The sequence below is a fragment of the Oncorhynchus kisutch genome, linkage group LG7 (genome assembly GCF_002021735.2).
Source record: "Oncorhynchus kisutch isolate 150728-3 linkage group LG7, Okis_V2, whole genome shotgun sequence".
NCBI classification, from domain to species: domain Eukaryota; kingdom Metazoa; phylum Chordata; class Actinopteri; order Salmoniformes; family Salmonidae; genus Oncorhynchus; species Oncorhynchus kisutch.
This window is the reverse complement of record NC_034180.2, coordinates 30,435,867-30,452,214: the sequence shown is the minus strand read 5'-3', so window position 1 is coordinate 30,452,214 and position 16,348 is coordinate 30,435,867. Positions and strand designations below refer to the sequence as shown.

The following is a 16,348-nucleotide window of genomic DNA, read 5'->3' as shown; positions in this document are numbered from 1 at the left end:
TGCTGTCCGGGCCCCTGGGGAAGGTAGAGTTTGTACCTTCAGACACATGAAATGGTGCAGAATAAGAACACTTCACCTAATTCAGCTGGACAGCTGAATCGGGTGCACCTACAGTCAAAAGCGCGAGATAAAAAAATTGGAACACAAGGCTTTATTATTATTATTTTTTACAGAAACGGTTGGAGATCAACTAGAAATGCCTTGGAGATCGACTAGTTGCTTGAGATCGACTGGTTGGTGACCACTGAAATAGAGTACAGTCTTGACATCACAATATATCGTCTTGCACGTCACGAAATATCGTCAATGTCAAATATAACCCTAGTAAGCAATGTAACCAATCACAGCCCTCCTTTTACACATCCTCCAAATCACCAGCAGATGGTGACCATAAAAATAAAAAAAATCGTATTCACTTAGTTGGTAATGCTTACAAATACCACTAAAAGTAGCAGAGATCCCACTCCCAAACCTTTCATAGCCCCTTCAAACATTCAGCTTCCAGCTGCGTACCCCCTCCTGCACCAGGGTCAGCGCACTCTCAAATGTTGTTTTTTGACATAATTGTAAGCCTACCACACACACACACACACACATACACACACACACACACACACACACACACACACACACACACACACACACACACACACACACACACACACACACACACACACACACACACACACACACACACACACAATACGATACATTTATTTAACATAAGAATGAATGTAAGATTTTGTCACAACCCGGCTCGTGGGAAATGACAAGGACCAAGGCACAAATAATAATATAATAATAATCAATAATTTGCTCTTTATTTAACCATCTTACATATTAAATCTTATTTGTTCATCAGAAATGGTGAATAACTCACCACAGGTTAATGAGAAGGGTGTGCTTGAAAGGATGCACATAACTCTGCAGTGTTGGTTTGTATTGGAGAGTGTCTCAGTCTTAAATCATTTTCCACTCACAGTCTGTGCCACTATTTAGTTTTCATGCTAGTGAGGGCCGAGAATCCACTCTCACATAGGTACGTGGTTGCAAAGGGCATCAGTGTCTTAACACCGCAATTTACCAAGACATGATACTCTGAGCGCAGCCCTATCCAGAAATCTGTCAGTGGCTTCTGATTAAATAAAATGTTCACAGAAGAGGATGTCAATATTGCAGAAGAGGATATCTTAACCTTAATTAACCCCCATAAACGTAACGGACATATACCAGGAGCTGTGCCAGGCCCGCCACGTCTGACCTGTGGTTTTCGACTCATCCAGCTGTAACGCCTAGGATTTACTGGCTTGTATGCGAAGCAGCAATTGTTTCAAAACATTTCCTGCCATGTCACTGATGCGTCGTGAAACAATGTTGTTTGATGAATGCATTGTCTGTCTCATTTTTTTTGCCTTTTCCCCCAGCATTGTCCCAGCCATATCCGCGGCAGCAGGAAGAATTAAGTCCTCCACAATAGTATGGGGCTTGCTTGTCCTAGCCACTCGGTAGCTCACAATATAAGATGCTTCAAGCCCCTTTTATTAATGGTATCTGTTGCTTCTATACATGTCTTACTACTCGAAAGACGTCTTAATTCTCACTCAAAAAACTCCTTATTTTTCAAATTGGCATGTTTCGTTTCTAAATGTCTGCGCAAGAGTGAAGGTTTCATTGAGTTGTGAGATAGTACTTTTGCACATATAACACACTGTGGCTGAGGAAAGGCACTACTCCCAATATAAGTGAACCCCAAATCAATGTAGTTATCATCATATTTGTGCCTCTTCGATAGTCCAACGTGCCTGTCTGTAGTTCAGTGCTTTCCAGGGTAAGGGATCGGATTCACAAATCAAATCAAAGTTTATTTGTCACGTGCGCCGAATCCAACAGGTGTAGAACTTACAGTGAAATGCTTAATTACCGGCTCTAACCTACAGTGCAAAAAAGGTATTAGGTGAACAATAGGTAAGTAAAGAAATAAAAACAACAGTAAAAAGACAGTGAAAAATAACAGTAGCGAGGCTATATACAGTAGAAAGGCTAAAACAGTAGCGAGGCTATATACAGTATTGAGGCTATATACAGGCACTGGTTAGTTGGGCTGATTGAGGTAGTATGTACATGTAGATATGGTTAAAGTGACTATGCATATATGATAAACAGAGAGTAGCAGTAGCGTAAAAGAGGGGTTGGCGGGTGGCGGGACACAATGCAGATAGCCCAGTTAGCCAATGTGCGGGGGTACACTGGTTGGTCGGGCCAATTGAGGTAGCATGTACATGAATGTATAGTTAAAGTGACTGCATATATGATGAACAGAGAGTAGCAGCAGCGTAAAAGAGAGGTTGGGGGGGGGGGGGGGGGCACACAATGCAAATAGTCCAGGTAGCCATTTGATTACCTGTACAGGAGTCTTATGGCTTGGGGGTAAAAATTGTTGAGAAGCCTTTTTGTCCTAGACTTGGCACTCCGGTACCGCTTGCCATGCGGTAGTAGAGAGAACAGTCTATGACTGAGGTGGCTGGGGTCTTTGACAATTTTTAGGGCCTTCTTCTGACACTGCCTGGTGTAGAGGTCCAGGATGGCAGGCAGCTTTGCCCCAGTGATGTACTGGGCCGTACGCACTACCTTCTGTTGTGCCATGCGGTCGGATGACGAGCAATTTCCGTACCAGGCAGTGATGCAACCAGTCAGGATGTTCTCGATGTTTCAGCTGTAGAACCTTTTGAGGATCTGAGGACCCATGCCAAATCTTTTTAGTTTCCTGAGGGGGAATAGACTTTGTCGTGCCCTCTTCACAACTGTCTTGGTGTGTTTGGACAATTCTAGTTTGTTGGGGATGTGGACAACAAGGAATTTGAAGCTCTCAACCTGCTCCACTACAGCCCCGTCGATGAGAATGGGGGCGTGCTTGGCCCTCCTTTTCCTGTAGTCCACAATCATCTCCTTAGTCTTGGTTACGTTGAGGGATAGGTTGTTATGCTGGCACCACCCGGCCAGGTCTCTGACCTCCTCCTGATAGGCTGTCTCGTCGTTGTCGGTGATCAGGCCTACCACTGTTGTGTCTGCAAACTTAATGATGGTGTTGGAGTCGTGCCTGGCCCTGCAGTTGTGGGTGAACAGGGAGTACAGGAGGGGACTGAGCACGCACCCCTGAGGGACTCCAGTGTTGAGGATCAGCGTGGCAGATGTGTTGCTACCTACCCTCACCACCTGGGGGCAGCCTGTCAGGAAATCTAGGATCCAGTTGCAGAGGGAGGTGTTTAGTCCCATGATCCTTAACTTAGTGATGAGCTTTGAGGGTACTATGATGTTGAACGCTGAGCTGTAGTCAATGAATAGCATTCTCACGTAGGTGTTCCTTTTGTCCAGATGGGAAAGGGCAGTGTGGAGTGCAATAGAGTTTGCATTATCTGTGGATCTGTTTGGGCGTTATGCAAATTGGAGTGGGTCTAGGGTTTCTGGGATAATGGTGTTGATGTGAGCCATTACCAGCCTTTCAAAGCACTTCATGGCTACTGACGTGAGTGCTACAGGTCTGTAGTCATTTAGGCAGGTTATCTTCGTGTTCTTGGGCACAGGGACTATGATGGTCTGCTTGAAACATGTTGGTATTGCAGACTTAATCAGGGACATGTTGAAAATGTCAGTGAAGACACCTGCCAGTTGGTCAGAACATCCTGGTAAATCGTATGGCCCCCGCAGCCTTGTGAATGTTGGCCTGTTTAAAGGTCCTATTCACAATGGCTATGGAGAGCGTGATCACACAGTCGTCCGGAACAGCTGATGCTCTCATGCATGCCTCAGTGTTGCTTGCCTCGAAGCAAGCATAGAAGTGATTTAGATCATCTGGTAGGCTCATGTCACTGGGCAGCTCGCGGCTTTGCTTCCCTTTGTAGTCTGTAATAGTTTGCAAGCCCTGTCACATAAGACGAGCGTCGGAGCCGGTGTAGTATGATTCAATCTTAGCCCTGTATTGACGCTTTGCGTGTTTGATGGTTTGTCGCAGGATTTCTTATAAGCTTCCGGGTTAGAGTCCAGCACCTTGAAAGCAGCAGCTCTACCCTTTAGCTCAGTGCGAACTTTGCCTGTAATCCATGGCTTCAGGTTGGGGTATGTATTGTGAGGACGACGTCCTCGATGCACTTATTGATAAAGCCAGTGACTTATGTGGTGTACTCATCAATGACATCGGAAGAATCACAGAACATGTTCCAGTCTGTGCTAGCAAAACAGTCCTGTAGTTTAGCATCTGCTTCACCTGGCCACTTTTTTATAGACTGAGTTACTGTTGCTTCCTGCTTTAGTTTTTGATTGGGAGCAGGAATCAGGAGGATATAATTGTGGTCGGATTTACCAAATGGAGGGCAAGGGAGAGCTTTTGTACGCGTCTCTGTGTATCGTGTTCAGGTGATCTAGATTTTTGTCTCCTCTGGTTGCACATTTAACATGTTGATAGAAATTAGGTTTAAGTTTGATTTAAGTTTCCCTGCATTAATGTCTCCGGCCACGAGGAGTGCCGATTCTGGGTGAGCGGTTTCCTGTTTGCATATTTCAGTGTCCATGCTAGCCGTGCTAGCAACAAATGTAGAATTACTGATGCTAGCATTGGATGTGGTCTTGGAAGCAGAACAACTTGTGTCGTCAACAGGTGCAGGTGTAGTACTGCTGGTAGTAGCACTACTACCAGTAGAGCTGGTATGTGTCTCTATGGACGCGGACCTTACCTTTTTTTTAACAATTTATCAATTTTCGAGCAAACGGAATGAGCAGCAGCTACGTTTGGCTACATACGGAACGTTTGTGGAATTCCCGCGGGGGAGTAACGGTTAATGTGATTGGATGTTCATTATTTGACTAGGCTACCTGTATTTGACATTGTGTGGTTTTTCGCTGACCACTAGATGGTTTGTTTTTGGCAGTGCAACGAGGCTACTTAACCCTTAACCCTAGCCCTAACTCTAACAAAGGGTTGTGAGACATCACCTAAATGTATAGCCCCATTGGAAAATCGAAATGGACTGTTTGAAAATGTGAATCACATTTTTATTTGGCGTACCTCCAACGGCATTACCCCAGTTAGGGAATAGCCGAAATAGGATATATTTTGTTCAACAATATATTGAAAAATTAATCACACTCTATTAGGATAGTCCATCTGCAGATGCACTACAGATGGTCATGCTATCAACAATTATCTGTTGATAAGCAACTGACTTTCTGTTGATAAGCAGCTGCTTACTAGGTTTACGGTAAGGGCTAGGGTAAATTTTTGAATAAGTGTTAGGGTAAAGGTTAAGTTTAGGGGTTAGGATAAGGGTTCAGGTTAGGGTTAGGAGATCGCTTGTTGAAATGTTACAAATAGTACACCTGTAGATGCTCTACAGACTATCCAAATAAAGTGAAATGAATATAAAAAAAATACTAAATACTACACATATTACAGAGCAAGCATTAAAGCTTCATATGACACCAAAGTTCTACCAAAGCTCTATAGCACCTACACAGATGAAACACTATGGAGTCTTAAAGGAGGCCTTGGTCATGCCAAAAGGTCATAAATATGCCAAATGATTTCTCAATTATGCTTTTATATATAAATGTTAAATATACTGTATGTCAAAAATCCTTCCTCCAAAGAACTATTCTATGGATGACATTTTGTGAAAATCCCCCAAATCATGGTATTTTTTTTGTATCACTGTGACTATGGAGAAGTGCGTGTGTGTGTGTGTGTGAGAGAGAGAGGATATGGTGGGGTAGGGAGTTTAATACAGAAAAGTGAAGTCCAGGCTGAAGTCCAGAATGGTGATTTGTTTTAAGTGTTTTCCTGATTTCAGCAAGAGAACAGCAGGTCTATGTGTGTGTGGAAGGCAGTGCAGTGATCAGGTGAGATGGAGAGAGCTGAGCAGCAGGAGGAGGAGGGAAGATGAGGAAGTCACCCATGCAGAGAGTTTCATTTTCTCTGTTCTGTCTGATAAATAATGAATTGCTGAACTTAAGAAGAAAATTGACCCACTTTTTTATGTGGAGAAGAAGAAGCCAGAGCTAGAGAGCCACACTAAGAGAGACGGGGTAGATTATCTCTGCAGTCTCTACATCAGAACAGAAAAACATAGACACTTTGAAATGTTCAAGCGGCCATGGACACTCCATGTACTGCTCTCTAATCCACTCTGTGCTTTTTAAGATGCTTCTTCACCACACAAGTCTAGATTGAGCTCCTATTGCAATATCTCCTAGCCTCCGTTATGACTCTCCTTAAGGCCTGTGTGTGTGTAGGTACTGTATGTGTGTGTGCACATGTGCGTGTGTCTCCGTGCATGTGCGTACATGTGCTTTCCAGTGTGTGTGTGTGCTTCCTCGTATACATGTGTGCTTGTGTGTGGCACTTCCCCCTCCCCTGGCATGTATATTTGGGACCGGAGTGGGAGGAGGATGACAGGCTGGATCACATAGGGAGCAGTGATGTGTCATCCATTCGCCTACAGAGATGCTTCCCAGAGGGGGAGTACAAGTCCCTTTCTCTCCTGCCCCCACTCCCAGGGCCTGTGTGATGGGGCTGCCCAGAAACAGAGAGAAGGCGGTATGGAGAAATGGACAAGCATCTCTCCTCATATTCCAGGAAAACGTGACAGAATGACAGAGTTTGGTCTGGAGTTCTGACTGTGCCTCCACAGCTCTGCATCATCTATCCCTCTTCAATACCTGAATGTGGGATTTCAGTCTCACATCCAAGTCAGCAATACATTTTGATTATGAGTTTGAACCGAAGGGTTGGCATGCGGTGCGGGAGTCAGGGGTACAGTTTGGATCCTGTATTCATTCTGATTCTGGGATTGTGCGAGTATTGTTAGAGCCAACAGAGTATCTATCACATACCCCATGCTCCAGGAACCTCCACTCTCTAGCTTACTGGGATAAATATAACTCTGTAATATAACTCTAAATCTAATCAAGAGGAGAGATGAGACCACCTACACACTCCCAGACCATCCAGCTACCAGGATTAGCTTCCCTGACCAATATCTCCACCCAGGAATTACACAATTACAGTACCTCCCACTCCCTGGCCCTGCATTCTCCTGCAGGCTTGGGATGTTTTTGAAATAGGGGGGTACTTGGGGGGGGGGGGGGGGGGGGGGTACTTGGAGAAGTGTTTCAATGCAGTTATATCATGTTTTATTACTCTGAGTGCTTTGCATAATTTATATTAGTAGAAGGTCTGCATGCTGGCAGCTGTATATTTAAGTGCTTGGACCTTTTTCAGTCAGTGTGCTGACTAGGCTTGGCTCTGCCACTGGAGCACTGCTGATTAGATACATTTTTACCTCAGCACCTGCAAGTGGAGAAATTAACTAGGCTTTTGATTATCATCTCTGTCATAATGAGTCAGGGGAGAGGAGTGACTTGTGACATAGCACAGCAGCACGCATCTCAGCCATCTCAGTAATTGGCAGCACAACCTACAGTGTTTTCCTACAGTACTGCATGGAGGCAGGTTTTGACAGTGTTGTGGTGGCAACGTGTGACCTATGAAGTCAGTGGTACACTACCTTTCTAACAGGCTTGTTTGTCATTGGCACAGTGCTGCACACTGTAGCCTATCAGGTTAATCAGGCTTACCAAGACCACAACCGCAACAATGAATGAGCTTGACTGGACAATTCCCAGTGCACTATCATTAATAAATGAAGATATCATGTTGATAGGGATGTCAGGAGAGGGGGAGAGATACAGAAAGAGAGAGGGATAAATGCAGAGAGAGAGAGAGGGAGAGAGAGAGAGAGAGAGGGAGGACGAGAGAAAGCGAGGATAGGAGAAAAGAGACATCAAGTGTGAGAAAGTAGAAAGGGGGTGGTGTGTTGGAATTGAGAGGGAGATAGATAGAAAGAGAGAGAGGCAGGGTTAACCATGGCCCTCAGTACAAGACAACCAATTCCTCATGGGCCCTATTTGATATTGAGTTTTGGAGATAAGACCACAATCGTTGTTTCTCGATTTCTTTCTGTCTCTGTCCCCTCCCCTCTCCCTCTTTTTCTCCCCACTCTGTTTCTAGCACTCTCTCCATCACTTCTTTCTCTTGAGCCAGAGGTCGATTGTTACAACGGAGCCTCAGAGAAGAAAAGAGTTCAAAGGCAGACCAAACACACCCTTGTAGTGAGCGGTTCATAAGGACCTTGAACCCTTTCTCCCCCTCTGGCCCAAATATTACTTCATCCACTGTGTAAACATAGGATTGTTGTACTATTTTTATTTCTACTTTGAACCAGGGTAGGATTTTATTGATTTGAGGTTCATTGTATTTCTGTTTTTTCAACGAGCTTTGAAGTCTGCTCCAAAATAGAGCCACACAATGCTGCTTGGAATAATTCTTCCCTCAGTCTGCCGAACTGACTGCAAGAAAAGTGCTTGTTGATATACATATACTGTATAGTATAGTATATTCTAGAATAGGCCGCAAGGTGCTGTGTATTTCTAAGTTATTCTTTCTTTCTTTACATATTTTAGAGATTTCAGTGGCAGCCGTTCTTCTAGTTTAAAAAATAAAAACTTCTATTGGGGTTAAAAAGGTTGGATTTGTATTAACAACAAACTTATTACAGTTGGGAGAATCAGGTCATTTGTATTTTCTCCATCTTGGTCAGGTTGTTATTGTAAAAGAGAATGTTTTCTCAATTACTTACCTAGTTAAATAAAGGCAAAATAAATCAAATATGTATGTGGAAGTTAGTTTTTTTTTCCTGCGATAAGTCTCTGTAGGGTAGAACAGGTGTAGTCGGTCTGTTTTCAGGCTTCTATTATCAACTTACCCTTACTGCCCCTCTCGGAAAAAAACGTTAAAGTACTCCAGGCCCTCTTTCCATCTGAATAATTAATCTGTCTGTTTCTGTCTGTGTCTGTGTTTCTTGTTGTTTTATGTTTGATGGCTATTTTATGTTCTGTACCGTCTTGTGGGGTGAGCTCATAGCTGCTCCCCTTCCGGCTTCACTGCTAATTCTCCTCTCCATTACCATACACATTAAGACATCTGCATACTGTCCTGTCTCTCTAGGAGCTCAACTCCCCTCTCTCAGACGAAGGCAGGATGAACTAGGAGGGGACGATGCCTAAATGCACATCCATTTTGTCTCCCATACATGTTTCGACAAATAATGCTGGTGTATTCCTGATATCATTAAGTTATCGTTCCCTTAATTGATATCCCCGATTTTATGTTTGAATGATATGACTTGAGTTCCCACATAGGTGGAAAGCTGCCGTATCTGAGAATAACTCTGGCAGAACGACTGTAATGTGGTCAGATATTGTGTAGAGTACTCCTCGGTAAACCGTAATGAATAGGCCATTCATCCCTGTTGATAGCAATGGTTTGTAATTTGTCCTGCTCTACCGTATGGATGTAAAATAAAGTCAAAAGTTCCATAACAGACAGATGGAGAGAATAATTGGGTCAGTGAAATTAGTTTGAATAATTAAAATAAGTCAAGCCACTTGTCTGAGAGCTGTGTGGTCAAAGTATGTGTCTTGAGTTTTAGCTTCCCAAGGATGCCAACCATACTACCATGGCAACCTTGTTTCTTTTCCAAGCCTAATTGCCTCTCACTCAAGAGGTCCATGCAAATCGGTATAGCACTTAACCTGTCAATCAAAGTTGAGACCTTTTTCCCCCCTTAACTTTATTCAAATCTACCCACCTACTCAAGCTGCCCAAGTCATGGTCTCTAGAGAATCTCTGTTTGACAGAGAGAAAAGCTAACCTGTTATGCTGAAATTAAAAGAAGTGGGAAACACTATTGCCTTGTGTAGAAAAATCGACACAATTTTGCTGTCCCTGCACTGGATGAACCAAGACAGTGAGTCATCACATAAATGTAGACTACATTTCAGCAAAAGCTTTAGTTGTCTTGTAATGAATAGTCACTGCCTCCCAACTAAGCCTACAGTACATACTATCTGCAGGTGATGTGATTGACAAGTCCTTTCTTTCCCCTTCCTTGTCCCTACACTAGCCCACTGACCCAGCAGGGGGCTTGATACAATGACATTAAGTGACATTACGCAGCCACTTCCAACAGAGGTGCCGGGTACAGCGAGGAGGGGACATGTCCTGACAAGGCTGAGAGAAAGAATGTGAGGGAATAATATAATAATATATTCCGGCCATGCTGAAGAGCCACATGCCTGGACTGTCAGCTGCAGAGGGACCATTATTATTTTAACCAAGAATAATACTCCAGTCTACTGGCTGGCTGAGGTCCCTGTCATTCCCAATTTAATTAGTATCTAGGCGCCAGGAGAGGAGAGCAGATTGGCAAAGCAGGTTGAATAATAGACTGAGGCACAGTCAGGAGTGCAGATGGATATTTTCATAGAGATCCCTTCTAAAGCCAGACTTGACTGCACTGCGCTGTCAATGGGACACGTGATGAATGGATAGCCAGATAGGCAGACAGACAGGTGCTCTTTATCAGTTTGCATATAAATCTCTCTGGTTCCTTTGTTGTTTACAGTCATATACAGTGCATTCGTAAAGTATTCAGACTCTGAATTTTTCCATATTTTCTTATGTTACAGACATGTTCTAAAATGGATTAAATAGATTTTTCCCCTCATCAATCTACACACATTACCCAATAATAACAAAGCAAAAACAGGTTTAAACATTTTCATAAATGTATAAAAAAACAACTGAAATATCAAATTTACGTAAGTATTCAGACACTTTACTCAGTACTTTGTTGAAGCACCTTTGGCAGCGATTTAAGCCTCGAGTCTTTTAAAATTTTTATTTAACTAGGGAAGTCAGTTAAGAACAAATTCTTATTTACAATGATGGCCTACACCGGCCAAACCCTAACCCGGACGATGCTGGGTCAATTGTGCACTGCCCTATGGGACTCCCAATCACGGCCGGTTGTGATACAGCCTGGAATTGAACCAGGGTCTGTAGTGATGCTTCTAGCACTGAGATACAGTGCCTTAGACCACTGCGCCACTCGGGAGCCCACTCAGGTGTATGACGCTACAAGCTTGACACATCTGTATTTCCATTCTTTTCTGCAGATCCTCTCAAGCTCTGTCAGGTTGGATGGGGAGCATCGCTGCACAGCTATTTTCAGGTCTCTCAAGAGATGTTCGATCAGGTTCAAGTCGAGGCTTTGGCTGGGCCATTCAAGGACATTCAGAGACTTGTCCCGAAGCCACTCCTGCGTTGTCTTGGCTGTGTGCTTAGGGTCATTGTCCTGTTGGAAGGTGAACCTTCGGGCCCAGTCTGACGTCCTGAGTGCTCTGGAGCAGGTTTTCATCAAGAATCTCTCTGTACTTTGCTCCGTTCATCTTTCCCTCGATCCTGACTAGTTTGGCCGGGCGGCCAGCTCTAGGAATAGTCTTGGTGGTTCCAAACTTCTTCCATTTAAGAATGATGGAGACCAGAATTGTTTTCGTACCCTTCCCCAGATCTGTGCCTTGACACAATTCTGTCTCGACAGGTGTGTGCCTTTCCAAATCATGTCCAATCAATTGAATTTACCACAGGTGGACTCCAATCAAATTTCAAATAACCTGTTTTCGCTTTGTCATTATGGGGTATTGTGCGTAGATTGATGAGGAAAACAATTTATTTAATACATTTTAGAATAAGGCTGTAACAAAATGTGGAAAAAATCAAGAGGTCTGAATACTTTCTGAATGCACTGTATAGAGAATAATGTATTACTTTTCATTCATAAATAATGTATAAAAATGAGATTACTCTTCCATTTTTTGTACTCTGCAGGTAATTTTTCGTAAGATCAGTGACGTGAAGAAGGAGGAGGAGGAGCGCCAGCGTCAGAAGAACGAGGTTCAGCTGACCATCCCCCAGGACCATCCGGTCAGGAAGCTCTTCCAGAAGTTCAAGCAGCAGAAGGAGCTGCAGAGGAATCAGGGGGCGTCCTCCCAGCTGGACCTGGAGAAGAACCAGCTCCAAGTGGAGCACCACCTTCACCCCATCCCCCACAGCCTGCAGCTGTCCCACTCCAGCCTGCAGCACTCCCTGCCCCTCAACATCCAGCGGCCCGGACCCCACTCCTCCCTGCAAGGGCTCCAGAACGGAGCTCCCCCTACGGGCTGCAGTAGCAGTGTGCTCACCGTGTCCCAGGTCACGCCCATGCAGTCTAGTCCTGCCATGGGGGAGCCGCCTCCAGTCCGGCTCAAGGTGAGTAGCAGCCCTGCTCTGGTAAAGCCTCCTGCTGCCAGGGGCTGGGGGCGTCTCAAAAACGTGGCTGCCCCACCTCCCGTGGTCAGGAAGGAGGGACTGAACAATGTAGCTAAAGCCGTTTCTGTGGAGATGCTATCTCAGCAGGGCAGGGGTCAGGAGGCGGGGCTCAGAGGAGGAGAGGGAGAGGACAACCGCCTCCATAAGACAGACTCCTGCGATAGCGGCATCACTAAGAGTGAGCTGCGTATAGACAGGGCCGGGGAGGCCCCCCTGCCACACCCGTTCGGCCCCATCCCAGAGCAGGCCCTGCAGGCTGCGCTCCAGGAGACCCGGCTGGAGCTCCGGGGGGACCTCCAGACTCTGGGGGGCCGGCTGGGGGCCCTGGAGAAACAGGTGGCTCAGATCTTCAAACTGCTGACCTCTACAGAGAAGAGGAGGCCGTCTCTACCTCTGGCCGCCACCCCCAAAACCAAAACCAAACGTCAGGACATCTTCACTGTCTCCAGACCCGTTTCTCCTGATTTAGTGGACGATGACGGGCACATCTGAAGAGGACAAAACACCACTGTTTGACGTACCTTAACATTTGCACACAAACTTTTAACTCATGTCCATCATGAGACCTTTCTTGATTGTAAATATTTCTCTATGCATGTCCAGCTGGATTCTGGCTTGCCAAAGAAACTAAAAGTCTATTCAGGGGCGCAACTTTGGTTTTAGAAGTGGGGGGCATCTAAAGCTTTTAATTTCCTGCATTTCTACTAGGTCTGTTCCCGACAACAAACAAATATTGGTTGATCAAGAGTAGTCTTTTATTTCGACCAATCAATTGATTGAAATTTTTAAACATATATTTTTACGCATATAGACTCACCCTATGTGTTCTAATAAAATCAACTAGGCTATAAGTACTGAAATTGTCTGATACTTTGAGCACGCTGTTTGATTAAATAATTACGACACAAATAACTCAACAGGGAGCCAGAGATCAAGATAGCCTAACCAGAAGAAAACATAATTTTCCAGACCCTCTTCTCGCTGCTGCTGGCCTTCGCAGATTCTGCCTTTATGCTGCTTAAGTTGCTGGTAATAGGCTACACCAGTGGTCGGCAACCTTTTCCATTTGAAGTGCAAGCTGGTAATAGGCTACACCAGTGGTCGGCAACCTTTTCCATTTGAAGTGCAAGCTGGTAATAGGCTACACCAGTGGTCGGCAACCTTTTCCATTTGAAGTGCAAGCTTATGATATAATTTCTACCATACTGCGTGACTGTTATGATTTTTATATGCACATTTTCGTGGAACAGTTTCATTTAATTTATTATAGGCTTTGCAACTCAAAATCTTTGTCTGTGGTTAATCTACAGTCTATCTAAATATAAATGAAAATGATACAAATCTAAAAGTAACTTTTATTGCTATTGCCAAGTATGTAAAAATAGCCTATTTATAGCCAACACATAAAAACATTGAAGCCTGCAGGTAGAAAATATCCTGATAAAAATAAATATCCTATAAATCACATTGGTACGCATGGGCTGTCTATCAACTGGGTCGCCCGAAACTTGTGTAAAATATTCTGGACCCTCAGATATTCCAGTGCCAGTGAGCTCGGGACAGACACAGCTGTAGGCTAAGTGTGCAAGGGATGTTTCCACTGGACCAGAGCATTTACTTTTTACTTTTCATGCTGAGTGGTTATCGAAAGGAAAGGGAGAGAGCTGGAAATATTGTTCAAATACTTAGAGGAACTATTGTCATTATCAGTTGATTCTAAAAACAGACTTTGTTTACTTGCTGTTTGAGGTGAAGAAAAATGACTTTGAGAATCTCCACAGCTCATTAGTGGTGGTGAATTAAGACAATCAGAAATACTATCAGACATCCCCAAGTGGGCGCATTTATAGGCCTACATTTGCGCGCAGGCCAGGTGGGTCAGAAGTTTACATACACTCAATTAGTACTTGGTAGCATTGCCTTAAAATTGTTTAACTTGGGGCAAACGTTTCGGTTAGCCTTTCACAAGCTTCCCACAATAAATTGCCAGAATTTTGGTCCATTCCTCCTGACAGAGCTGGTGAAACTGAGTCAGGTTTGTAGGCCTCCTTGCTTGCACCTGCTTTTTCAGTTCTGCCCACAAATTGTCTATAGAATTGAGGTCAGAGCTTTGTGATGGCCACTCCAACACCTTGACTTTGTTGTCCTTAAGCCATTTTGCCACAATGCTTGGGGTCATTGTCCATTTGGAAGACCCATTTGCGACCAAGCTTTAACTTCCGGACTGATGTCCTGAGATGTTGCTTCAATATATCAACATAATTTTCCCTCCTCCTGATGCCATCTATTTTGTGAAGTGCACCAGTCCCTCCTGCAGCAAAGCGCCCCCACAACATGATGCTGCCACCCTCGTGCTTTACAGTTGGGATGGTGGTCTTTGGCTTGCAAGCCTCCCCCTTTTTCCTCCAAACATAACGATGGTCATTATTGCCAAACAGTTCATCAGACCAGAGGACACAGAAAGTACGATCTTTGTCCCCATGTGCAGTTGCAAACCGTAGTCTGGCTTTTTTATGGCGGTTTTGGAGCAGTAGCTTCTTCCTTGCTGAGCGGCCTTTCAGGTTATGTCGATATAGGACTTGTTTTACTGTGGATATAGATACTTTTGTACCTGTTTCCTCCAGCATCTTCCCAGGGTCCTTTGCTGTTGTTCTGGGATTGCTTTGCACTTTCTCACCAACGTACGTTCATCTCTAGGAGACAGAATGCATCTCCTTCCTGAGCGGTATGACGGCTGTGTGGTTCCATGGTGTTTATACTTGCGTACTATTGTTTGTACAGATGAACGTGGTACCATCAGGCATTTGGAAATTGCTCCCAAGGATGAACCAGACTTGTGGTCTACAATTTTTTTTCTGAGGTCTTGGCTGATTTCTTTAGATTTTCCCATGATGTCAAGCAAAGAGGCACTGAGTTTGAAGGTAGGCCTTGAAATACATCCACAGGTACACCTGCAATTGATTCAAATGATGTCAATTAGCCTATCCGAAGCTTCTAAAGCTATGACATAATTTTCTGGAATTTTCCAAGCTGTTTAAAGGCACAGTCAACTTAGTGTACACAGTCAACTTAGTGTACTTCTGACCCACTGGAATTGTGATACAGTGAATTATAAGTGAAATAATCTGTCTGTAAACAATTGTTGGAACAATTACTTGTGTCATGCACAAAGTAGATGTCCAAACCAACTAGCCAAAACTATAGTTTGTTAACAAGACATTTGTGAAGTGGTTGAAAAACGAGTTTTTAATGACTCCAACCTAAGTGTATGTAAACTTCTGACTTCAAATGTATAATGGGGAATTGAGAGACACAGCAAACAATGCACACAAAGTTATGAAACATTGAATACCCACGAATACCCACGGGCGGGAGAGAATGCCTTCTGGAGAAAGACGTGCCTTGTGCATCTGAGCCACAATCCCCATATTGTTGGACCGTGTAATCCCTGCCGCCTCCTCAATGGATTAGTCCACTGAGACAGGCGCAAATGAGACACGTGTCTCGTGTGCCATAATCTATTTGCTACTGCTGGACAAAAAAAAATCTAGCGTTTTCAATACAGACACCTTTTGTCATACAGAAATCAAATATAATGATGCATAACTTGACATTTCTGCCATCCATTGTGACATTGTGGGAGGATAACCAACCTTCCAATTAATGGCATAGCATTTCTTAGCTGCTATAAATGCTGAGTTTCACAGTTTCTTCTGATAACATTCTCCAATATCAACATTTCCAAGCAAACAAAAACAGGGAGACGGGTGAATCTGTAGACATGCTGAGATAAAATAACATTCTCTGACAGAATTCAGCCAGTCTTCACAAGATCATAACATAACACATATGTTCCCTTTGGTGTTTTACACATCCAGCAGAGAAATTATATTTCTTGATATTCAGTTTCACTGGCATATAGTATGTTCTATGGATGGTCTTAAACTGCAGTTTATGTCTGAGATGATATGAACATGACAGGTTATTCAAACATATCTGTATCCATTCATCATCATCAGTAGTGTTTCCCAGGTCTCACATTTTTGTTTTGTGTCATCAGGAAAAGCCTCTATCAAACTTTGATACAGT

General features: G+C 43.9%; 1 protein-coding gene across 1 annotated transcript in view; it reads left to right on the top strand.

Annotated features, from left to right (window-relative positions):
- The window catches only part of kcnh5b (potassium voltage-gated channel, subfamily H (eag-related), member 5b), an 89,933-nt gene extending 75,954 nt beyond the window's left edge, over window positions 1-13,979 (top strand). Inside the window, exon 11 of the mRNA XM_031828918.1 lies at window positions 11,780-13,979. Coding sequence (XP_031684778.1) covers window positions 11,780-12,751 — 972 coding nt within the window. The 3' untranslated portion in view covers window positions 12,752-13,979. The remainder of the gene's footprint in view (window positions 1-11,779) is intronic.
- The last annotated feature ends 2,369 nt before the right edge of the window (window positions 13,980-16,348 follow it).